The 26129-nt window shown below is 46.8% G+C and overlaps 1 protein-coding gene across 1 annotated transcript in view; it reads left to right on the plus strand.

The window, feature by feature from the left end:
* The window catches only part of LOC146201780 (neuroguidin), a 70877-nt gene that overhangs the window by 36079 nt on the left and 8669 nt on the right, over positions 1–26129 (plus strand). Inside the window, exon 10 of the mRNA XM_084587735.1 lies at positions 7736–7825. Coding sequence (XP_084443861.1) covers positions 7736–7825 — 90 coding nt within the window. The remainder of the gene's footprint in view (positions 1–7735; positions 7826–26129) is intronic.

Consider the following 26129-nt stretch of genomic DNA (forward strand, 5'->3'; position numbering starts at 1 on the left):
TTGTGCCACCGAATCTAAAAAAAAAAAATAATAATAAAGGCGTCAGTCGTCGCGCCCGGTCCGCAACACATTTCTTGGCAGTGGGCCAAGATGCTGCGCAGCGATAACAGCGTGTTTATCTTTTGACTTTAGCTCCAGCAGGGTGGGGGGAAGCAAACTTGGCAAAGTGCCAGCGCTTGTCCGGTTGTGTAAGCCTCCTTTTCAGTATGTTCACTTTATGAGCGACTGGGGCGGGCGTGTCTACCGCCACTCCAATAATCGGAACGCGCGATAGTAGCAAGCGGCTTTTGAAGCGACCGGTGCTAAAAGCGGCGTCATGATCGTGGCTGACTCGCGTGCTTCCATTGACAACTGATAGTTGGAAGGGCGGATGGCTATCGCAAAAAAAAAAAAAAAAGTTTAACCCGTAGTGCCCGTCCGAGATCATAGCCTTTCATGGGCGTTGGCTGGGACCGCGCCGACAGTACTTATCCCTATTTCCAAATTAACAGGGTTGGAATTAACGAGTACTTAGTTCCGAGCTACGTTGCGCAGAAGAGAGAGCAGGCAGCCGCCGCCGTCGCGGCCTGACCTTGCCGTGGCTGCCGTCCCCGCCCTCCAACGCCGCCGGCCGCCGCGCCGGTCATGGCGCCTTTAAGTTTTACCCACTTTTCCATGGTTTTACCTGGTTCCATCTTCTGTCCCTGTTATGGACGTGTGCAGCCTTTAACTATGCCTTCCGATCGCGGAAGTGTTTCTTTCCTTTTTTTTTTTTTTTTTTTTTTTTGCCGCGTGATGTGCACCAAGCCGCCCAGACGCGGCAGTGCGCAGTTCGAATTATCCGTAGCGGAACCGACTGGCGTTCGAATTAATGGGCTTTTTTATACACAGATTTCTATGGAGCTTGGCCGGACCATGTAGTCTAGTTCGAATTATCCGAAAATTCGAATTATCGAGGTTCGAATTAACAAGCTTTCACTGTACATACCTGCCAGGTTTGGGAGACTCCCGAATCTTGATGTTTTTGTACGATTGTACGACCAAAACAGAAATCTCCTGGAAACGCTCCCACATTTGGCCAAATCCTTTTTCTAGTCTGGCCACATAGCTCCAAGGCTATCTACCATGGAGGAAGGAAAAACTTTTTCCTTCCTCCATGCTATCTACCGCTTGACACCGATTGACACTGTGATCAGTGAAAGGTCTAAAAAGCATAGTCGGCCAAGTGCAGTAGCTAAAACTGCCAGAACTACTTTCACTTTGCTCTTTGAGACTGTAGTGCCACCACCGCTTGGGGCGGTTCAGGCGTGGCCCTAAGGTCGGGTTTTGTTTAAAGTTCCAGTTGCTTAATTTCTGCCTATAGACAGGCGTCATGTTTGTAAACAAAGGTGGCGCTGTGCTTGCAGCGAATTTTCTCAAAAACCTATATATTAAAAAAATTATATTCAAAAACCTCAGCGACCTGTTGAGGTTTTTGAATGTACAGTCAAACCTCGATATAACGAACACGCACATAACAAATTATTGAATATATTGAACTCTTCCGAAATATTTTTGTCAAACACATGTATTTTTAACTTCCCATAGCGAACGCGGTTCGGCATAAAACGGATGTTACGAGACGCCAAGCACTACCTCACTTTAATAGCAGGAGGTAGGCTTCGTTGCACTACACGTGTGTTGTGCGGCGCAGCAAACGTTCAGGACTACCGCAGGCGCTGACAGTGCCACAGATGCCATGACGGCATTGGGAGTTGACAGCCAAAGAAATCCATGGCCTCCGAGATCACCCCCGCGCGCCTGTTTGTGCGTGCGGAGGTTATCTCAGAGGCCGTGAGAAATCGTTCGCATCTCACAATCACTGACAGCACCGCTTCAGCGGCTGCGGCGCGATCAAATGTTGCTTTTGCCTTTTTGGTTTTTGCGTCTTTCGTGTTTTTTCGTTTTAGTGTTAGCAGCGGCGTCGTAGCGTTCGGCGGAGGTGGCCATCGGTCGTCGTATCAAGTGGGGTGCGCGGGTGTGTGTAGTGCTGTGATGGCAGTGAACGTGAAAAAAAGAGCAGCACTGACGTTAAAAACCAAGCTCAAGATAAAATCAGGGCCTTCAGGGCAGTTTACAAGAGGAGACTGATTGACACTCTTCTCGTGAAGCTTCTTATGAAGCATGGGACAGCGTGAAAGGCGAAACGATTGCCAACTGCTTTCGGCACGCAGGTTTTGTTCCAGCAGAGGCCCGTGCATCAAATGACGAAGGGGACGATTCCCACAAAGCAGAGCTCCGCGAGCTCGATGAGGCCTGGAACGATTTTTCTCGTTTTGTTGGTGACATGGCCGCAACAATGACTGTAGAGGACTTTGTAGGCGACGACGGCATCGGGCGACCACGGCTGTACTGACTGACGCCGAAATCGCTGTGGAAGTTTCTGAACATCCCGCAGATGAACCTCAGGCTGACCCTGGAGACGATGAGAACATTCGCGCTTGCTGCATTGAATTTACTGCGCCGCCACTGCAGTGCTATTGAGAGCAGTGGGTTTGCCCTTGTTGAGCGTTTGCAAACTGTGGAACAGGGCGTGATACGGAACGCGATCAACACAAAAAAGCAGGCCGCGATAACTCAGTTATTTGCGCGTAAATAAATGGACGTGACCCAAATGGACGTGACCCAAGTAGGCACCCTCAGAGTTGCTGTGCCTTCTCTGATTGAATTTTGCTGCTCTTGCATGTATTTTCTACGAAATTTTATATTATGAATTATGGATAGAGTGAACTATTTTCAGATTTTTTAACTGTTCGTTATAACGAGGTTTCACTGTAATTGAAAATTTTTTATTCGAATGCGCGTCACCTTATTATGCTTATTTTACTCCCCTCATAGCTGATTCCACTTTGGGACATTAAACTCCATGTACCATATATACTTAAATATCCTGCTCGATCAGAGCTAGGTTGTACGTGGATATTTAATTCGTTCGTCAGGATCTTAATGACTTTCCAAAAGAAAATTTAAGAATATGAGAAATAACGCTGCGAGACTGCCCGGATCATAACGATGTTACTATAGAACCGGTGATGAAGAGTCACTCGTTGAAACTCGTGAAAGTAAAAACAGAGAAAAGCTACTTTACAAGTCTGCGGGCCTGTTATTTCGGCAATATCGCGCTGGAGTGACCGCTCAAGGTAATTGCAGTTACCTTCACAGCAGCTTTTGTGTCCTTTTCTCTGTGAACATATGCACGGGCAATTCTGTAGGTGAATGGAACTCACAGTGCAGCTTCCCTGCGGGATCATACGCACACGGAATATCGTGTCTGCAAAAGTGCAACGCACGTTAGCCGCGAAGGCAATCCGTCACCGAAGTGTCTACTTGTCGCTCTCAACGCCGCTGCCCTTCGCTCTCATCTTTATCCGACCACAAGAAACATGTTAAAACAAGTGCTATTTTGTTTCTTGTGCCTCGTGGCGAAATCAACCGCACCACAGCTTTCAGAAATATCGGGAATTATGCCCGAAAACGCAGCAAGCGCCGCGCTTCCAATGCAGACTGCTCACGCTTTTGCCTACACCACGAAAGTCAATGCTGTCGCCAGCGCCGCCGCATCTCCACTGACGTCACGGGCTGACGCTTGTCTATAATGTTTCTACACTAACACCGGTTTTTGCTTAGGCAACTTCCGTGTTTACTTGTGTTCTTTGTTACCTTCAGCAGCTCAGTTGCATGGTCTAGTGCGATTTCCAAGAGGCGTGCGTTGTGTGTTGTTTAGTGCCGCGTTAACGTAGTCTTCGGCCATGGCGCTGAGCAAAGAGCGCAAGAAATATCTTCAGGTCTTCCTAAGGCAGTATACTGCTGAGTTTGGATGTATTGTGCCGTCTCGGAAAGGCGAGCATCATGCGTTTTTGCACAGTTTGCAATTGTGACATCAGCATCTCGCACAGCGGCAGAACGCACATTTCGTCTTGGCTACACACATTTCGTCGAAGAAGCACTTAAGCAACCTTCAGTGCCAAGACAAACAACAGCGTCTCCAAGATTTTTCGGTGCACAAGACGACAGCGGTGTCATCCGTGCGGAGTGCTTGTTTACCGATTTCTTGTTGGAGCATAACGTCCCGCTGAGCGCCTCTGAGCACGTGGGACCTCTGTTGCGCAAATTGTTCCCAAAGTCTGACATTGCGAAGCGCTACGCATGTTCTAGAACCAAGACGACAGCTATTGTCGGTGAAATGGCGCGTCACGCACAAGAGAGCATGGTGAGTGTCCTGAAAAAGAGTCTGTTTTCAGTTGCCGTGGATGGCAGTAACGACAGCCAAGCGCAGCTGTACCCGATCGTGGTTACGTATTTTGTTGAAGAATTTGGCGTGATCGATAGCAAACGTCTTGCGTTGAGCACCCTAGAGGGCCAGTCAACTGGGTGCAATATCGCCAAATTGCTGATAGATACTCTGAATTCCTTGGACATACCGTTGTCTAACTGCATAGCTTTTGGCTCTGACAACGCCAGCGTCATGCTGGGAAAGAAAAATGGCGTAGCGGCAGTGCTGTCTGAAGCCCATGAAAACGTTATTATAATTGGCTGTCCGTGCCATTTAATCAACATTGCTGCAGAAAAAGCGGCGTGATGCTCCCAGCGAAGGTGGACGAAGTCCTCGTAGATATTGTTTTTTATTTGGAAAAAAGTGCAAAAAGAAAAGCTGCCCTTAAGCATTTCCAAGAAATGCATAGCGTTGAGTACCGAAAAATTCTGAAGCACGTGCCAACTCAATGGCTGTCGCTTGGGAAATGCCTGGAAAGGTTAATGAATCAGTGGGGACCTCTGTTGAGTTTTTTCCTTCATGAGGTGAAAAAAGAAGCCGCAAATGCGCAATTTCTGTCATACTACCAAATTCCAGACTCCAGTGGTGTCGGCGCAAAGTACAGAACTGCAACACATGCTGTGCAAATTGAAGAGAAAAAAGGCAGCAGGTGCTGCACCAGTGGCAGTGAAAAAGGCTAAGGCCACTGATATGGTGGACCAGAGTAGGCCACCATGCATAACACGTGAAGAGAGGTGGTTTCAGTTTTTGAGCTCGGACCTCAACAAAGCGTGCTGTCTTTTTTTGAATAATACCATTCCTGTTTTTGAGGCATTGAACTGTCGGCTGCAGTCTCTAGCTCCTCAAATACACGCACAGCAATCTTTACTTTTTGGGCTTCTTGAAGACCTCCTTTCAAGGTTTATGCAGCCACGCCATCTAAAGGAACACAAGGACCTACTTACAGTTGATTACGATGACAAAGATGGACAGAAGGATGATGAAGAGATTGTGGTGGGACTGGAAGCCAAACGCATTGTTCAGAAACTCAAGCCAAGTGAGCAAGAACAATTTTATGAAGCTGTTCGGAAGTACATGATCGCTGCCTGCGATTATATTCGCCTCATATTCCCTTTGGCTGACAATGCTGTAATTAATTCTAAAGTCGCAGAGCTGAAATCCATCGACACTATGTCCTTTCAGAATGTGCTTTTCTTTGTGGAGCGGTTTCCGGTCTTACTGCCACTAAAGCAGCAAGAGTCGAAAGACCAAGCTTTGAATTCTCTGGAAATGGAATTTGTCAAACTTCAGGTGTTTGACATTCCCCAAGATGTGCTGCAAGAGGAACGTGCTGACAGGCAGTGGAGCGCCATCTCCCAGCTGAAAGGCGCAGATGGGCAAAAGAAATTTAGTTATATCTCAGCAGTAATGCTTGGAATCCTCTGTATACCACACAGCAATGCTGAATGTGAGAGGCAGTTCAGATCATCCATGTCCGACACAACCCTCAGTCACATTCTTTTGGCTAAGTGTCGCAGTCACTGTTACGCTCAGCAGTACTCAAAGGAATTTCTGAAAAGGGTAGCATCTGCCACATCGAAGATTCCCCAATAGTGAGCAGTGATGTGGCACGTCAGTGGTTTTCAAACAAAAACCACCTAATTCCCACTCTTTTGAACCAAATAAAAACAACTCATTCAATATAAATGCCTAGTAACTCCTTCATTCCACCCCCCTCCCCGTTTTGATGAGATCTCCCTAATGCCTTTTCTGTGAACCTGGCAGGTATGGGTATATGCCAGCCTGCTGATCCTGACTACGGGGATTGATCCCAGCCCCGGCAGCAGCGTTGCCCGTATACGTAGCGTGAGGTGCCAGTGCACATAAAGAACCTCAGGTGGTTAAATTACAGCATCCCTCATAGCCAATGTCACTTTAGGGCATTGAACCCTGTATACTTTACCATACCATTTTTATAACAGTAGCCTTGTTCAGTAGAAGGACGGCAGATTGGGCTAGTTGGTGTTGATTCACATTAGTGGCTCAACCAACAGCGCTACATAGCACGAACTGAGAATAAGACGACGCATGGACAGGACAGCACCTGTCTGTGTGTCTCATCTTTTTCTCTTTCTGTGTAGCGCTGTTGAACCACTAATATGAACCTTGTTCAGGGTCTTGTAAAAAGTTCATGAACAAGGTATTTAAAGAATACATTAAGTGCGGCTGGCAGGAGTGTCTGCTTGCGAATTTCGGTGCTGCGGTGCTCTTACAGTCTCAGTGTGCACAGGATGTCACCATCTTTGGCTCCAAGAAGGTTACAAGCACTGTTAAACATATGGGGATTGGGTTTCAGATGAAACATGCTCATCAGAAGTAGCGCTTTGGCATATTTTTCAATTATGCGCATATTTTTTTCTTTTCTCTTCCCCGAAACAGTTGAGCAGAGCAGTTAATTCACATCAACTAAATTAGTCTGACTGTGAGTGAGTGCATAACACTTTTGATCGAAGCTCCAAAGTCTGCGACTGTTAACGGCAGCTTTTGTGGAATTTTCTGTTGCAACAATTTTAGGGCGGTTTGCATCATCGGAAGTTAACAGTGATGCAAAGTTGTCTTTGAGGTGCTCTCGTCTCTTGTCCTTTGTTGTGCTGGAGGCTGCACATCTGCAGAGGCAAAAATCTGCACAAAAACAATCTTCACAGTATTGCTGGTGCCAAATTTGGTCTAAAAAATAGAACTTTTGAACACCATAGCGTCTGAAATATCGGTCATGAAAATGTACACGTTCCTATGGGGCACGTTGAGGTTCCTGACTGAAGTCCGCAATATCACGCAAGTCCAAATTATTGGAGTCCGAAAAGTCGGTCGGCTACTGTAGTATGTTTAGTTAAATGAGGCAGGTAAAGCTTTTGTAACCGTTACGAAGAAGAAGAAAAAAAGTCAACATAAGGCCAAAGTGGCAAAATCTTTTGATCGTATCAGCAGTGTGGCATCAGCTAACGGAGTTTTATACACCTGAGCTCTAATCTGGTCACGCAGACTAACGCAGGCACTATGGCACTGCACCGCCTTCCAGCTGGCTTGTGTTTTGAGAGAATGCACGCCAAGTGGTCATGCTCCTTTGCGTGGGTTGGTACACAGTGCGCAAGCGATGAAGAGACAATCCACCACTAAAAGCATGACCACCTAGGAAGACTTGTTTTCATAAATACACATTTACATCTTCGAATAGCTGATTATTGCTTTCCTTGCACAGTACATGAGCGGCACTTGTTCACTTACTGCTAACACCCATTGTTGGTTTATTAATGGGAAAACGGGGCACCAAAATTTAGTTCGTTTAACTCAGTTCTTGTCATTTCTTCTTCAGTAGTATACTTAAAACACACGAAAATCTTTGCCAAATATTATGCAATGTATTGTACAGTATTTGTGTTTATTCTTTTCTTTCTGGATTTGCAGAACTTGGGGAAGCAGTTTGGCACCATGTCAAGCCTGAAGGACCTCACGTCGTTTGGAAATTTTTCAGCCTTGGATGTTGATGACGCAGATGTAAGGTTTTTAAAATTCTGTTTAGTTCTCATGGTGCAACATGGGTTTAGTTTTAAAATAGCGTGAGCAGCATTTTACTGCAATGAAGGAAAGCTGTTTTACATGGGCAGAATTGGAAGCTAATTAAGGTGATGTTTATGAGGGGACATTGCAGTTAAAACATTTATCTTTAGGTTTGCACCAAATTTAAAGGAACACTGAACATAAATCAACAGAACAGAACAGAAAAGAGGTTCGCAATTTTCTCCTCTCTTTAAAGCTGCATAGGCATCATTGCCTCTATTTTGTGTAAAACTGCATATCTCTCAGTGATTCAGATGCAGTCAATGACTACAGAACCGCTTTTCCTGCCTTTCCAATGGGCCTTTAGTTGCACTATTGCTGCGCAGTTATGATATGAAGCACAGTTGATTATTCTTCATGCTAGCAGCACCTTCACTGTGTAGGGAGAGCGTGAACAACCATGCGAACTTGTGCCTGGCTAGTACTTCCCAATGTTTTGTGCATGAATGCTTCGTTCAGGTGACTGAGTGGCATGCGAAGCAGGTGCTATCACATTCTCACTTTTCAGTAACCTTTACAGTGCAACTACAGTAGTATGACAGTCAAAGGATAGTACTAAGTAGTCTAGCATATCTATAGTCCAAGTATAGTTATGCCTGGTTATAACAAAATTGAGAAAAGTCCGCAGTTATTGTTACATTTAGGTTTTTGTTATATGCACAGTTTGTGCGAAGATTGCAACGACAGTGCAAAATGTAAATGAAAATGATTCCTGTTCATCGAAGTCATAAATGGGGAGAAATGTTTTGTGACCATGCTGATGCTGTTACTGCCACAGCATCCGCCACCACCTCCTCTGTGTGCTCTCGCAGTGAGTCTGTGGGTGAGGCGGGCAGAGTGAGGAAGGCAGAAGCACCACGGGTTGTCAAGAAAAGTGCCCACGGCCGCTCCACTGTTGCTAGAGCTAAACCAGCCGTGGAGGCGCCTGCTTCTTCATGCATGTTTCCATTCGGTCTGCCCCCCACTGTTGCCTCTCAAACACTTCGCCTTGTGTCATCATCGCTATCAGCCGTCCTGTTTTCCATGCACATGAGCTATTGGTGCTGGAATCTTGCAAGCAAGCACGCAGTGGCAATGGGAGCGCGCTGCTCACCCCCCCTTTTTTTTGTGCTTTATTATTTACTTTTTGCTTGTTTTGAGCATAAACTGTAATAGTAATGCCGCATAGTGCAACATTCTGAAAGTGAAAGCAGTGGATACTGCTGCATTACTTAAAGGTGCCAATAGTGCTGGTGCACCGGGTGTTGTCAACTGTGACCCCTCGTTGAGATTGCAGACGTGAATTTAATAATTTTATTGTGAATTTTTTTGTATGGGTCTGCCAAATTTCTAGTAACTCGGCACTAGCTAACAGTTGATTGGCATAGAGAGTTCGTAATGTCACGGTCAACTGCAGTAGCAGCTTCGTTACATGAAGTTATCAAATACACGTGCTTCCATGGGGGGGACGTTTGGTAATTGAGGAACTTTGTAATATCAAGGAATTGCTGCATGAAGGTCAGTTACATCCTGGATTAATAGCAAAGTAAAAGCAAAAATACATTTTACCCCCACTGATGGCATCCTTCTTGCAGCAGCGTTACCTGCTAGGGTAGTGGCAACACAGAGCTCGCTAGGCATTGCTAGTCCTGACCGGCCTCATAGCAAAGCCACTGCAAATCGTGCATTGGTAACACCTAGTTACTGCCTCTCATATCATAACATGTCTGGCCCACTGGGATGGCGCAGGGGCTAAGACGCTCGACTACTGTTCTCAAGGATGCGGGGTCGAATCCCGGTCGCGGCGGCCGCTTTTCGATGGAGGCAAAAAGCAAGGCGCCCGTGTGCTGTGCGATATCGGCGCATGTTGAAGAACCCCAGGTGGTCGAAATTTCCTAAGTCCTCTACTACGGCGTCTCTCACAGCCTGAGTCGCCGTTAAACCTTACAAACCAAACATGTCTTATCTTGTTACGAATACAACTAGATTAATTTCATAAAAAATTAAGATACAATGCCTTTGGCAATAAAGTGAATGAAGCATTCCAGGGTAACGTTGCCACTGACCTGCTGTGTGAGATTTTTTTTTTTTTTGTAATATATATATGATGATCTTCAGCAGGCAAAAGTTACTTAGGTTACCGTGGCATTTGTTTTTATATGAGCAGCTGATTGAGCAGCAGTTAACATGCAAATGACTGTACTAAGAGCTGTCATGTGAGAAGGAAATCACAGCAAAAGATGAAGTCAGAAACCTAAATGAAAGTGTACTTCTAAAATCTCAGTTATTATGTGCCAAGTGAGACTACTGTCCTCAGGTGGACGGCACTGATAAAACTGCCGCTTGACTGTTGCGAAAGCCAGAACATCTAAAGTTTTATGCCGGTTTTGCCTGATCTCGAATTGATAGCTTCTTGTTGCAACTCCACAAGTTGTTAATAATCATTCATGCAGCGGTAAAACGTGCTCAAGTCAACAGTGCTTGTGTATGAGGCGCCGAGTTTGTGGTTGTGGATGAACACTTGTAACCACAGTATAAATTCCCAAGGTACTGCAGTCTCACTATAATTCTGGTTCCAGCACTTTATTTTCCCCTGTGAACACTAATTGGTACTCACTAGACAGCTAGTTGTGACATGTATGAGAAATGCCGTCCATCTTCAGTTAAAACCGAATTTCAGGAAATGTAAATATCAAACTTTTATTAGTGTTTATTGGTTTAAATCCCTAGTTACAATAGACTCCCTTGAAAACTAACCTAAAGGGAGCAGGAGTTTGTTCATGCAGTCAAACCTACTTATAACAATATTGAAGTGTCACGGAAATATCATTATAACCGGGTTAGGCCTAAAAAACAAAGAAAACATTATAAACTACACATTTAATGAGGACAAGGTAGCTTAGGCTTTTTATTCGTTAGCATTGTCTGTTTCGTGGCAATCTGGCCGACATCTTTCCGCAGGGCATTCAACTGCTGAACATAGTGCTATGGAAGGTTCTTAGCAAAAACGAAGTCCCACAGGGAGTCGATCATTCTCAAAGCCTTCAGGTGAAACGTAACCTGCACAGATTCCTGTTCGTCGTTACTACTATCGCCGTCCTCCGCACCAGTGACTGCTGCGACGATAGCCTAGTCTGTCAGCTCTTCATCTGTCGCGACTGTGTCGTCGGCATGTAAAAATTCAAGTCCCGATGAGTTCATCAGTACCGCTCACTGTTGAACAAAGTTTGGTCATCACTGTGTTGGCAGGAGCTTCGCGACCTTCCGTGTCGCCGTCATCCCCAACGAAGCTCGTCTTCCTGAAGCAGTTCATGGTGGGGAAGGAGCTTACTTCTGCCTATGCTCCAAAAATGAACTGCACTGCCATCAGGAGCAAGATCTTCAAGTCTGGCGCCGGTCGGCGTTCTCAGGCAGAAATGTCAAGGTTCAGGGCGAGCCTGCTCAAAACACATCGGCGATAGAGTGCCTTGAAACAAGCAGTCACGCCTGATTTCATAGGCTGCAAGCCTGCAGAGGTGTTAGGTGGGAGAAAAAAACTTCCACATGCGAGAGCTTCTGAGCTGTTTGGTGCACAGTGCAATTACAGTAAAAGCTCGTTAATTCAAACTCGAAGGGGCCGAGAAAATTGTTCGAATTAAGTGGAGTTCGAATTAACAGTCGAGCACTGGAATGAGCGCCATCGTGGCCCACTATGCTGGCCGAGCTCACATGTTGACTCTTACCATGAGTAAAGAGGGCTAGGCGCTACTGCACGTTTACGGAGGGCGATTCCGATAATTTTTGCAATCGAGCCGCAACGGCGAATGAACGGGACTAATCGGTCAGTCATGCGCCGCAAACAAGAACCGGAATGCATTCGTGTGAGTAGCGAGCTTCAAAACATGTTTATTTACACGGAAAAATAATCGGTAATGTGCGTTTGCTTGCGTTTCTTGTGCCGCGACTCCACAAGCATCGACTGCAGCTTGCCCAAAAGTTCCAGCGCAGGATCCGAATTCTCATCGGCGGAGAAGTATCGTGCAGCGAGATCAAGCGCCGACGCTACTTCACATGCACTAGGGGGTGGCACCGGATCGCCGCCTTCGTCGGACTCTTCATCGCTTTCAGCCGGGTTCGCCACCCGTGAGCCCTGTGGAGCACATGCAGCCGCGATTATATCCTCATCACTCAAGGGCCCAGACGTCTCCACACCATTGTCAACGTCAACGTAGGCTTCAAAGGTGACACCCTCCGACAAAGCCGCGTAGCCACGGTCGAGCACGACGGAGTCATCATCAAACGAAGCCTCCGCTACCTCCGCTCTGCATGCTTCCGGGGCGTCACCGAAGCCACACTTGCGGAAACAATTTTTGATAGTTTCCGGCTTGACGGTATTCCACGATGATGCCAGCATGTGGACAGCTCCAAGCAAATCGATGTCGTACGACTTGCCACTGTCCAAACAAAGAAGAAGTCTCTCTAGGAGGTGGCGCCTGTAAAGCGTTTTTAAGTTCTGAATAACTCCAAGATCCATAGGCTGGAGCACAGAAGTCGTGTTTTTAGGCAAAAATGCCAAGCGGATTGCTGTCAGTCCACTCACGTCACAATGAGCTGTACAGTTGTCCACGAACATGAGAACATTCCTGTTCTGTGCAGCGAATTTCCTGTCTAGCTTGCGCAGCCAGTCGGTGAAAATTTCCCGTGTCATCCACGACTTTTTGTTTGTGGTGTAATCAACAGGAAGCGTCTTGATGCCTTTAAGGGGGGAGGCGGCTCTTTAGGACGAAAAAATTGCGAAAAAATCGATTTCTCAGAAATAAAATTTTCGAAATCTGCAACTGTTTTACTACCAGTCTGTGAATTTTCTAACCTCTAGAGTCAATATTTACACTGTAAAATGAGTAGAAAAACATATATCCGCGCTCGCTTTGAGGAAATTTTCGCGCAAGGACAGTTCTTTTTCCGCGGCACGCTATCGTCGTCTACTGAAGCGATCGGCGCCATCTTGGTCTCATTTGAAAGAGCTGCTTTTCGTTTTCAATTTCGCGCCATTGCTGTTCTTTTGCGCGTATTGGATGAGGGAGAAAATGCCGGCAAAGACCAGCCGAAACACGCGACGCTATTCGCTAGGCAGTGCACGTGACTGAAGCCCGCTATCCTATTGGTTGACGCGCCCCGCGTCGTCTGCTGGGAGCGTCAGCGACGCACAAGCGGTAGCCATCTTGCCAAAGTGCGTTCGTCGGAGTGGAGCGGCCTGCAACGATAACGACGTCGGCTCCGAAATTCCGTGTTTCTCACAAGTACGGAAAGAAGCGAAAAAAATCGCTGATTAGCAACATGAAGAGAGCCGTGGACACCCCGAGAGCTGTGGAAACCTCGACCGCCCTGGATATGCCTCCGCCAGCGGATCGGGAAGTGCCGACCCGGATAGGCCTAACGGCGGCGCCGACTGCGGAAACCTCTTCGGACAGCGGTCGCGTTCGTCGCGATACTCCGATGCTAGAAACTTGTGACATACAAGAAAGGGACAGGAAGGCCCAAGAGAAGATTCAACAGATGGCAGCGGCTGCAGCAACGGAGCGCAAGACTGAGATCATCGACAGAATTGACGCCACGATCGCCCCTCTTAGCGACACAACCTTCACGATTGTAAGCTTGAAGTTAGTGAACGAAATGCTGGCGTCTGTGAAGTGCAAAGTGTGCGACGGCGACGTAAACATCGACAAATCCGAAAGGGAATACGGCCTTGCCGCCAAACTGAATCTGGTGTGCACGAACTGTGGAGACATTTCATCGCGATGGAGCTCGCCGCGCGTGAACCGTCGACCGGAAATCAACGTGCGGCGCTGAATGATATATTTTCGACAATGAATATATCGCACCGCGGTCTGCACGCAAGAACTTGGCAAAAGTACGTCAAGACGAAGTTGACGCCAGCAGTGGATCGCGCAGCCCATAAGTTGACTTCCGACTGTGCGCGAGCAGTTCAGGAAGTTTACGCAGAGCTAAATATTGGGCATCCACGCAACATCGCGGTCTCATTCGACGGTTCCTGGATGACACGTGGACACTCCTCGCACGTTGGCATCGGAACTGTCATTGAACTGTTCACGGGACTTGTTCTCGACTTCGTTGTGCTGAGCAACTTCTGCGCCGCGTGTGAACGGGGCCCGAAAGAAGACGACCCCACATACCCAGCCTGGAAGCAGAGCCATATCTGCCAAAAAAATACGAGCAAAAAGGCTGGTGAAATGGAGGTTGAGGCTGCCCTGATCCTATTCCAGCGGTCACTACAGCAGCATAACCTCCGTTATACCACAATGCTCTCGGACGGGGACAGCCGCACGTTCCCTGCTTTGAAAGAAGCGGAAGTGTACGGTTACATTGATATTCAGAAAGAAGATTGCGTAAATCACGTGCAAAAACGCATGGGCACTGCGCTGCGCAATCTGGTCACCAGGCAGAAGGGTCCTGCTGGAGAACCATTTGGTGGAAGAGGCAAACTCACCCAAGATTTGATCACCAGAATGAGCTCCTATTATTCATGGGCGCTCAAATCACACATAGGTGATGTGGAGGCCACTCACAAAGCTGTGATGGCTACCTACCATCATGTGACATCGAACGACTCTACTTACAACCACAGCCTATGTCCAACAGGGCCTGATTCTTGGTGCCGGCAAAATGCGGCAGAGGCTAGAGGTGAAGCTATGCCACATCACCGATACAATTTGCCATCCTATGTCTGCAGTGCCTTACTGCCTATATACGAAAGGCTTTCAGACAGGAGGCTGCTGGAACGCTGCCAACGAGGCAAGACTCAAAACAACAATGAGAGTTTGCATGCAATGATATGGGCACTTGCCCGAAAGGAACGGCATGCTTCTCTCTTCACCGTTCAGGCTGCTGTGGCTGAAGCTGTGATGAAATTCAATGCCGGTAGTGAAAGGACTGCTGCTCGTATACTGCAAGAGCTCAGCCTAATGCCTAGCCCCCAGACACGCAAGCGGATGCACGAGAAAGATGATCAACGGAAAACTGCATCTATACAGAAGCGCAAGTCGGCGGAAACTCTGCAGCGCACGCTGAGAAAGCGCCATTTCAATGACTGTAGTCAGACTGACTATATCCCAGGGGGGTATTAAGCACCCGGCAATACCAATATGTGAATAAATTTGATGCATTTTTCCATAAACAGCACTTTCTTTGTTTTTGTTGTTTTTCTCAAAATGAAAATTTTGGACACTCAGCAGATCCCAAACTAGCATATCTCGACATCTATGGCAGATAGAACCATAATTCTTTTTTTAGCACGTAGCTAGTTGTGTAGGCTATGCAATGTTGGAAGCATAATTTTTAATTATGTTTCAGAATTTTTTTTAAATGCTCTAGTTCTTGATTGCATGTTAGGCACGATTTGTACCTTGAGTTTCAGTGTCTTTTAAAATCTCTTATAATGATAAAAGGAAAAAACTGCTTCCAACATTGCATCCCTCTTTCTTTCTAGAATCTAACCATGTGCCATTTGTAACCCTTTATAAGGTCCTTTTTCCCCCATTGTTCATGGTAATTATAAGGAGCTAATTAAGTGTATCCTGAGAACTAGTTAACGTATCTTAAAAGCAATCACATTTTCGAAATCGGCTCGAAAAAATAGTAAAGGGTGTGCATTTTGATTAAGTTTGGTGCAGAAACAAAAAAAATTTCTCTAAGAGTAGCCTCCCCCCTTAAAACAGCGAGGCTTCTTTGCCTTGCCGATCACCAGCAAGCGGCATCGTTCCGTGTCCGTCGCATTTAGCACATCATGACGGGGATTCTTTCTTTGCTTCTCTTTCCGCCAGCACAAGTGTCGCCTTTGTAAGTGACGGTCTTGTTGGGGAGCAATTTGAAATACAGCGCCGTCTCGTCAGCATTAAATACATCGCTGAGCGCATAATCAGCGAGGAGTTCCTTCAGTTCACTGGAGACCCACTGTTCACACGTTTCCTTGTCGACTTCAGCTGACTCCCCTCAGCCCGTGACGCGCCTTGAAACGCGACAGCCAGCCTTCCGACGCGCCGAACTCGATGCCCATTTGGCTGGCAAAGACTGCAACCTTCGCAGCAATTATGGGCCCGCTTAATGGAATGTTCCGGCTGCGAACTTCTTTTATCCATGCCATTACGGCACTCTCCACTTCGGGATGGGCCGACGTCCGTAGCCTTTTGCGAGAGGGCTCCATAACATCTTTACGAAAGGCAGCACTGATCGATTCCTTGTTCCTGAGATACGTTGACAGCGTGCTCTTCTTGATGTCGTACTTTTTGGCTATATTCGTCTTGGATAGGACACCACGTCCCACCTCACTCAAAATCTCCATTTTCGTCTTGAGGTCCTTTGCTGTGTATTTACCGCGGTTTGCCATGGCTGTCACAATCGATGAGTCGTCGCTGGCAAAGCGGTGAGGCAACGAAAACGGTAAAACTTGGACCACCGCGGCACGAACAAATGCACGACACCGACAACTGCGTTGTGCACACAACGTGACCGCAGGACAAAAAGAAAAAAGGCTTGTCAAAAGCGCACCCAGCAACAGCGGTGCAGCCAAAACCTGCAACGGCTTGCGCCGGACCGTTGGTGTGATGGAGCCTGGCGGCACCTGGCAGCGAAAACCTGCTACGGCATGCACCGGAATGCTCGCTGTGGCTGTCGAGGGCGCACCTCGTCTCGTGCTCGCGCGGGCAGATTTGAAAGATTTTGTTTTTTGCGTCTTTAGTAATCTTTCTGCGCATTGTACACGGTATGGGCCGACTTCTGTCTGCGAGGAGCTGTGTAAGCCACGGGCTCCTAGTTCGAATTAACCGTTGTGGATACTGGCATGTTCGAATTATTGGGCGTTTTCTCTTATTGAAATACATAGGGCCATGCCGGGACCCGAGCGTCAGTTCGAATTAACCGTAAGTTCGAATTAACCGAGTTCGAATTAACAAGGTTTTACTGTATCGAGAACCTGTGACACCTTCCTGCCTTCGCGCTGCATCCCCTGATCAAACTCGACCAACCACTCACGGAAAAGTTTGCGCGTCATCCATGCTTTTCTGTTATGACGGTAGCAAACCGGGATCCTCGCGGCACTATGAAAACAGCGGGGATTCTTGAGTTTTTCTATGACGAAGGCGGGGCACTTGTCGCTGCCGTCCATGTTGGCACACAAGAAGACGGTCACGTGCAATTTGCTTTTCTTGCCGCCCTTACAGGGATCGCCTTTGACAGCGTGTATCCTTGACAGTAGCATCTGTAAATACAGCCCCATTGTACAAGTCCCGGTCCGCGTATGCTCTTCAGATGCAGGGCAGTGTTTCCTCAAACCACTTCTGCCTAGCGTCGACATCGAGCGATCCTGCCTCGCCCATGACTGCATTGTAGACGATTCCATGTCTCTCCTTGAACCGTTGAATCCAGCCACTACCAGGGTGGAAAATCGGTCTTGTGCAGGAGGTATGCGAAGTGCTTCGCCTTCTCTGCTAAAATTGGGCCACTAATCGGCAGGTTCGCTGCACGGGCGTTCAGGAATCACTGGTAGAGCACCTGTTCTGTGTCTTTGTAGGCCCTGTGTCGAACCCTTTCCCGGCCGTTGTCCATTGCATGGGCAGCACTGGCATTGCTTTCGTTCTCAATCTAGAGCGCGTTGCGGATGATTGTCGAGACTGTCGGTTGTGTCAGGCCGTACTTGAGCACAATTTGCGCACTTTTATGCCGTCCTTGTGCTCACGTACGATGTTCAGCTTAACTTCTAACGGTATTGTCGTTCGCTTCCTTTTCTGCACTGGTTGTGTCGCGCTACCTGAAGGAGGCTCCTCTATTGCTGTTCACGGAAAATCCAGGGCCAGCAAGGTTGTGGCAACGATGATGCCAAACTGGGAGAACCATGCTAAAAAGACATGCACGAACGCTGCTGCATGCCTGCCACGAAACGTGCAACCGCAAAGCAGGGGCCTGGACAAAGCGAATGGGGGAGAATTGTGCAGCACACCATGGTCAGTGCGCCCTTAGAATGGACTGCTCCACCATGCAGAGGCAGAGAAGATGCTAATCTAGGCCACGGGCGGTCTCTAGGGGGAGCACTCAAAGCTCTCCCTCAGAATGGCCGTGCGTAGCAGCGCCTTACGCCTTCTCTCCTCCCCCGCATAAGGAAGCGCTCCGTCCTCCCCCCGCGTCTCCGCGGCATGCAAGCTTCCCCGGCGCACCCGACCAACGCATTGGCTCGACGCGCTCTGTTCCGATTTCTTCTCCTTATTTTTTTTTTTTTTTAATGTCGCTGCATCGGCGTTGTCGCCGTCTCCACATACACACACACTTTTGTGGTTGCCGCGTTTCTGCATTTTTGTTGACTTTCAGTGACCATATTTGATTGTTATAACCGATAATATAATATGACACCATTGTAATAAGCGGTTTATTTTACCTTAGAACACATGGCAAACTTGACGGTGCAGCAGCTGCCCATTGTTATATCCGATATATTATTAAAACTGTTATTGGGGTTTGACTCTATTCTCAGAAATTTGGCTTAAAGGGACACTGCAGCACTTTTTGCAAAAATTGGGCTTTCAGCAGAAACCCACAGTTTTTCATGCTGCGAACTCGAATATCAGATTTAAATTAGGCAGAAGAAACCAGAAATTGTCTTTTTTCAGCAGAAATACGCAGTCCGCGCGACTGAGCTCACCGCGGGTCGCGTCGCTGCCTGTGATTTTCCAAGATGTCGCGTGACGACATTTTGAGGATCGGGGAAACTGCCGATGCGACTCCTTCGATGCGCTGTGTGCTGATCGCAGCTCTCTGCAGCTTTGTGAATGTCATTATGGCATGCCATTCCCACACGAATGACCTTTGGGATTTTCACCTTATGTATCCGTACCAGACGCGCCTGCAAACGATGCAACACTTTCGTTGTGGGGAGCGTAGGTTGACAGGAAAACTTGTTTTGGTTGTAGTAAGGCAGTTTGAAAAGTAGTGTGTTTCATTAATGGCAGAAACTACATGGCCCTCAGCCAAACCTTGGCCCGCATATTCCTGGGAAGGAAGGGAAGCAAACAATGCCCTAGCGGACTACCTCTGTCTCAGGTCTTGTGCCGCTAGAAAGGTCATTGTTGTAAAAAATGGACTCAGGGCTTGGTGTACCAAATCCTGCTTTGAGTGTTAGTTGTCGTACCTTGGGGAAACGAAGAATTTTATAGAAAGGGTGAAGCAGTACACAGCTGCCACCAGACAAACGAACAATAAGCGAAGCGCGGTTGCCGAGCTCTGCAATGCATGCGAGGCACTGACGGGGCCATTGTGCTGGAGACCAAGTCAAATGCGCGCAGAATGCTGCTTGAGTCATAGTACATTTAGGAGACGTTAGAGGACCTTTCCCTTTTATCCAACTCTCACAATGCATGATTAGTGAATTGACAGCTGACGTATGTTGAAAGCTAAGCTGCAGCTCCTTCGCACCTATACCTTCATGAGAAAACCATGTTCCGAAATGTGTTTTCTTACAAGAGCCTCGTCGTTTTCATTTCTAACTTAAGTTGCATCCCCAAACAGGACAGGACTATGTAAAATGACGATGCAGCTACGGGTGCAAAATCACAAGGCCATACATGAACTACTTCGGTGATTACTTACTTGGATGCATTGAAGAAAACGTCGCTCTGTGCGCCTATACTCAGCTGAGCGGTACACTACTTATTTCCTAATAATGCTCCCGTAAGGGTTCCACGAAAACATCAGGCACGTGCCCTGCTGGAAAGGATCTCGCAAAGCCTTCTTGCGACACAGCAGCGGGCTCATCTTAATCATCTGCTAGTTCGTAAAAATCAGCGTGTTCTGCTGATGAGTTGTCCATGTTTAGCACAGAAGCCGTTGCACGTAGCTTTTGCGAAGAAAAAAAAAGAGAGAGACACGCGAATACAACCATGCACCGATGCTGTCTGCTCGTCCCATCACGAGATTGCACTCCATTAACAGGTCGCAATCAAAGCTAAACGCAACGGTTCACATACAAATAAGACCTGAATAGCCAGAAAGTAATGTAACTACGAAGTACAAGCCTTACCTCCCTTTTCTTTCATTAATAACTGCGGTTCTAGGAAATGGCGACTGTCTCGACTCTTTTGTGCAAGGAAATACAAGGAGCCGCATCATGGTTCAGCCATGCCTTTTTGTCAAGCTCTATAGAAATCGCATTAGGAACAAACTGCATGTAGTTCACGAAAATGCTTCAAGTAGAATGTTTTCTTTGGTCGGCTTGAATTTAACTCTCTTCTCAGCAACGCTGAGAGCTTTTAACACAATAGAAGTTGCATCATCGCGTCCACAGCTGTTCGTGCATCCAAACACATGCAGTTGTGTTGTATTAGGTGCACAGCACTAGTTGACGTGTTTTGTACGCCCACAACGCACGCAAGACGGGGAACACCGCACGCTGAAAGCCCCTTCCGTTAGCTCTGAATGCCTCCGGCTCCTCACAGTGACATCACAACGGACGGAGAAGCGAGATTTCTCTCCCCGCTTTCCTCCTCTGTAGCAGGCGCGCGGGGCATGGGAAATTTGAATTGCGCGCTTTCAGTCGGCGACTGCGCAGGTATTTTATGCATAATCGAAAAAATAACTTCACAGACATGATAAAAAAATAATCCACTTCAAAAATCTGTAGTATTGGCACATTCGAAAACCACTGGTTATGGTTTTGTGGTTGCCTCTTCTTTGTGGACCGTCTTTCGTTTGTGCTTCAATTTACCTTCGGAAAACCGCTGCAGTGTCCCTTTAACAGAATTGTCCCTGAAAAAGATATGCGAGCACACCAGGTGTGTCTAAATATTTAGTACTTGGAAATAATAAAATTCTCTTGGAGGGAGAGGATAATTGCTAATACAGTTAAATTTGAGTGCAACGAACCTTCACCTGGTGACTTCTCCAATATTATAAGTTTCTCAATTGGCCAATCTCACTTCTATTAAAGCGTATCTATTTGAGAACTTACGTACCAAAAGTGTTGTGGTTGACCTTGATATGACGGAACTTGCTACACATATTTTTTTGCTAGAGTGAGTTAGCTGAAATTTTCCTAACCGCACTGTAGTTCCACAATGTCAGTGGAAGCTCACGGAATCTGCGGAACTCAGTTTGAGAACACCTGCTTTAGAGAAGCAACCAATGGGTAGGCATTGTTCATATTGTCAGAATTTATCCAATAGAGTTGGTCTTAAAGGAAGCCTACTGTGCATTGAATGCTCCTCTGAGTAAGAGTTTGATAAACACAAACAGCAGAAGTCGCATACTCCTGCATGAGATATTCAAAGGGATGGTGTGACTGTTCGATGTAAACAATATGAAAATATACCGTTTAAATGTGTGTAAGAGCCACACATTTTTTTTTTTACAGATTCGAGGGCCAATTTTTGTTGTGCGGCCCATACACGCGACATACAATTTTTTTCTTTTTTTTTTCAAGTAAAAGCAGGCCAATCGGTGAATGTGTGGTGTTTATTTACCATTCAGTTGTCACTCATGGAGTCTCCTGACTCTGAGCCGGTGCTGTGCTGTGGTGCACGTTTACCCCACAAGTCGTCGCCTTCAGTCCCGTCTAAACTGTTTGAAATCCTGGTCACTTTGAAACTACGGGATACAATGTCTGTAGATACGGTGTTACACGTGAACCAATTCCAGCTAAGTACCATTAAAAGGCTGACTGATGCTGACGTCCAGGGGTTGCAGCATGCCGGTCAGGCCACCCGTAATATGGGCCATGTCTGTGTGGATACTGTGCAGGGGTTCTTCAACCTTATCCGTCAAGTGACCGCAGAAACTGTCCAAGATGAGGAGCGATCATTTGCCTAACATGGGGCCTAACATGGGGGGCAGATTCTGCCCGTCTGCGGTGATTCACGGCATAATGGTGCACCGTTGGTGGAGTGTACTAGAATGCTTTGAGTAGCGCGACCGGCTGCCGCGGAGGGGGCCGGTGAGCACGGAACGTTGGCGGTGGCGCTGCAGTCATCCGCACTTGAGTGCGTCTTCGCGGTCAGACCGTCGTTTGCTGCCACACGCGGAAGCGCCTTTGTATTGCTCGCGTGATACTCAGTTTCGCAAATTGTTGCTTCTTAGTTACATGATTTATGCGAATGCTCTGTGACCAAACGCGCCCCCCTAAAAAATCCAGAACATTGCGCAGCGGTAAGTGAGATGCCTTGAAATTTATACAGGAAGCCCCCTCCCGTGCATACATACAGCAGCGATCTTGTGTAGTTAGCCTCCTCCCGTGCATACATACAGCAGCGATCTTGTGTAGTTTGCTGGACGCCGTGACGCAATCAAAGATTAAAGTCTGGCTTCATCGAAGGGAGATCTCTAGTGATAGGATGTGATAGGGGAATAATGTAGCAGGCAAAACAAAGCTTCCGCTTCCATCCAAGTTTAACCAGAGCTAAGCCACAGTTAAATTTTCTTCAGCCTATATGCACTGTGCCATTTTTTTTTTTTTTTTTTTTTTTTTCTGTCTTAAATTTTGGAAATCATGCAATGAATCTTGCTGAAAATCACACTGAAATTTTCTAATCGACAGTGCAAAAATTTTCCGACCATCACTGACAAAAAAAGAAGAAAAGAAAAAGATGATTGCCTGCTTTGGATTAATACCACCCCTACATCGTCGCGAGGGGGGTCTGAGACCCCGAAGACTCCCCTGACTCAGTTATGTAAAAACCTACGTATATTACAGTGATTGCGATGCATGCCGTGGTCGCTAGGGAACGCTTTCGTTATCTTTTTTTAGCCCATCAAGGGAGTTTGCTTTTCAGGCACACTGCATAGCTTGTAATGAATTCCCAATGTTCCAGATCTCCTGAAGGTAAAATGTTTGGTCCTGTCACCTCCAATGAGTAAAATATCCACAAATACCCCACTACATGGCTCAGAAAAGAACACCGTGAGCTCTAACGTTTCACAAAGGCTGTAGCTAGTAAAAAAATCGATCTAATAGCCACTTTCTATGATCTAGACAGATGCGGTAACGGCTCCTTTTATTGACTGCATAAGTGCATGAAGAGCCTTTGCGAACTCAGACGCAGCCACAAACGACGCTTCCACCCCTCCACAGTACAGAGGGATGCTTGCAGATCTTCCCAGTCAAAAGAAAAAAATCTCAATTGGAAATTTTCCAATTGAAATGAATTGGTCAACCAATTGTGTTTTCGTCACCTATTGGGCCTGACCTTTTGACATGAATTGGAGAACCATTTCATTCTGATGGGTGACCAATTAATTCCAGATGGAAGCACCAACTGAACTCAAATGGCATACCAATTGAGCCCAAATGGTTTGAACACAGATAGCTTAAAAAAATAGAACAGAAATTCAGTTTTGACTTTTTTTGGGGGATATGCAGGGTTCAATGCAGAAACTTATATACTTCATTTGTTAAACAGTCTTGCTGAGGCCAGTCATACTCCTTCATTATTCAGAGGTAACTTACTTAGTTATTTCCGCACTGGCAGTGGACACGATGAGATCAGTTACGAAGATTAAGCTGCAAATACTTTTTATAAGAATTAACTTATAATTTTTCTACTGTTTTCTTTTTATATAGATATGTATATATGTGCATATCTCAGTCAAGGATATCATGCTTGGACTTTCCCAATTGGGAATGTTTCCTTTAGACCAGTTAGAACCAATGGGAAGTCCAGTTGGAGGCCCAATTGGTTTCTTCACTCCTAATTGGGAAGCCCATTGGTTTCGTAACTCCCATTTGCAAGTGGAAACCAACTGAGCGTCCCAATTAGGAGTGAAGAAACCAGATGGGTTGGACACGAACCATTGGACAAACCATTTCGGACCGCCAGAACCAATTAAATGTGACTGGTCATCCCAATTGGACCCATTGATTTTTTTTTTTTTTAATAACTTTGCAAGAGCTATGTTGCTTCTTGTAAGCTTCTCAAACGATGCTACCAATTTTTCTGGCACAAATTCTTACACTTGTACGCTGTTCTTGGTTAAGAAAGAAAAAATGGCTCTCGCAATTACGAGTTCATCTGAGCGGGAGTCCAGTGTGCAGGCCACGTATGACACTCCAGAAAAGTTCGGAAATACCTGTGCTGCCCATGACCTCGAAGTAAGCGCAAAGTTGCAAAGATCAGCTAGACCAACGCAGTCGGCACTAACCCCAATTCCTAGTTCGTGACCAACTGCACCGCGATCACCGTTGTCTGATGGATTTTTGATTGGAAAACATTTATTGCCAGCATTGAATGAGTATAAGAGATAAATCATCTCTACGGCGACGCTTTGTCTTCTTTTCCGGCATGCCTATTTGCCGGCTTCTCCTTTCTGGCCTCGGTGCCGGTGTTTTCGCACTGAGGTACGTTGGAAAGTTCAGTAAGATTGTCAAGGACCACCTCGGAGGAAAGATTTAAAGTATCGCTCAGAATTCGCACTTCAGCCCTGTTCACAATATAAGCACGTAGTCGCTTTGTTATAAAACGCGGCTTGAAATACAACTCGTATACTGTGCACTCGACGTCTATTGGTTTGTCAAGTTTGTGTAGATTCTGTTGTCGCTTTTCATCAGCTGGCGCATAGCAGTTGTTTAGCCCCCGCTTGGGAGGCATAACAATCGAAAAGCAGGTATACAGAGATTTCTCTATTGCAAGCATTACCAGAAACAAGCACGACTACCATCCGCAGCGAGCAAGCAGACGCTGTTCAAGTGCGGGCGACAGCAGCGTCGCCGCAACTTTCTACGCAAGCGGGGCTCGCTCCTGCCAATAGAATCAGCCTCCGTTCCTCCCACTCAAAACATTCCAGTACACTCTACCATTGGTGCTTTGTGCTAGTTGTCCGGACGGAAACACTTTTTTTCACTTTCATATTAACTGTGCAGTTCTCAGGGCATTCGAATCACACGGGAGTCTGGTCGGTGTTTGCTATTTGAGACAATATATAGTTGTGCTCATGGCGCAGACCGATGACATACTTCTGAAAGCTGAGCAGCTTATCAGCATAGTCGGGGGGCAGCCGCTGGCACAACGTGGCCCTTCGCCGAAAGGATAGGCCCTTCTTCTCTAGAAATCTTTTTAACCAGCCGACGCTAGCTTTGAAGCCCTCGCGTGGTATGTTTCTCACACTTGCCAAGGCTTGTGTCTTCGGGTGCAGCATGTCTGTTGTCAACGCATAGCCATTGTTCCGTACTTCCACTGCATAACGGAACAGCTCCTCTTCCAGCTTGGGATACTTGCACGGCTTGCCTCGAAAGGCACGCCTTTTTTTTTTTTTTTTTAGCTGGTGTTCTTCCACACATCCTTCCTGTTGCACCACCTTCAGATGCACTTCTCGTGCACGTCAAAGTTTTTGCCCGCTGCACCCTTGCCGCATTAGAAGGCAAACTCCACTACTTTCAGTTTAAAGCTTTCCGTGTAGCTACCAATATACTTGCCCATCGTGCTAGGATGGCAACGCTAGACACCAATTCACGAAAAATAGAGCAGAGAGCACACAAGAGCCGCAACTATGGCATGCGACCATGCCAACCACGCTACCACCACTCATGTGCCTTTGACAGTCGCAAAACAAAGCCGAGGTGACAGGGGCTGGCGATACCGATGTTGATATGGATTGCGGAAGCTCGCGGCAGAGGGAAAATATGGTCATGATGACCCGCGACTTCCGGCGCCATCCATGGGCGGCATCTGGAAGTTCCTGTGCACGTGCATTTTGTAGGCTATTCCCGCAAGGTTCATACAAAGTTTAAGGGAGGCACTTGTCCATTTTCTTTTTTTTTATTTACTTTGGGAAATATGGCCGCACCCGTGTATGGATCGCACCCATACATGGGTGCTGCCCTTACACACATTTGTACCGATAAATTGATACAGGCAAAAATAAAAAGTAGGGTTGTGCGGATATTCGAAATTTTGAATACGATTTGAATATTATTTGATTCATATTCGAAAAACTGATACTTGGAATTTTCGAAAGTTCGAAAATGGCCGAATACACCGAAAATGTTCGAATTCACTGAAGTTTCAGTGTTTTGCGCGCTTCGCTGCAATGCTTAACCTCGTGGACTTGCAGTGCCGGGAAGGTCCCTCTTCACAAAACAGCCTCGTCACACCTGACCACGTTTACTGTGCAGTGAAGCATCCCCAAAACGCGACACTGCCATTTTGTGAAGCGGGCCTTCCCAATATAGTGTGCGCAAATCGAAGCACTTGACGAAGCCAGGAAAAACGTCTTTCTCACTTAGGTTTCATCTCCA

The sequence above is a fragment of the Amblyomma maculatum genome, chromosome 1 (genome assembly GCF_055883805.1).
Source record: "Amblyomma maculatum isolate TAMU_Amacu chromosome 1, ASM5588380v1, whole genome shotgun sequence".
In the NCBI taxonomy this organism is placed as follows: domain Eukaryota; kingdom Metazoa; phylum Arthropoda; class Arachnida; order Ixodida; family Ixodidae; genus Amblyomma; species Amblyomma maculatum.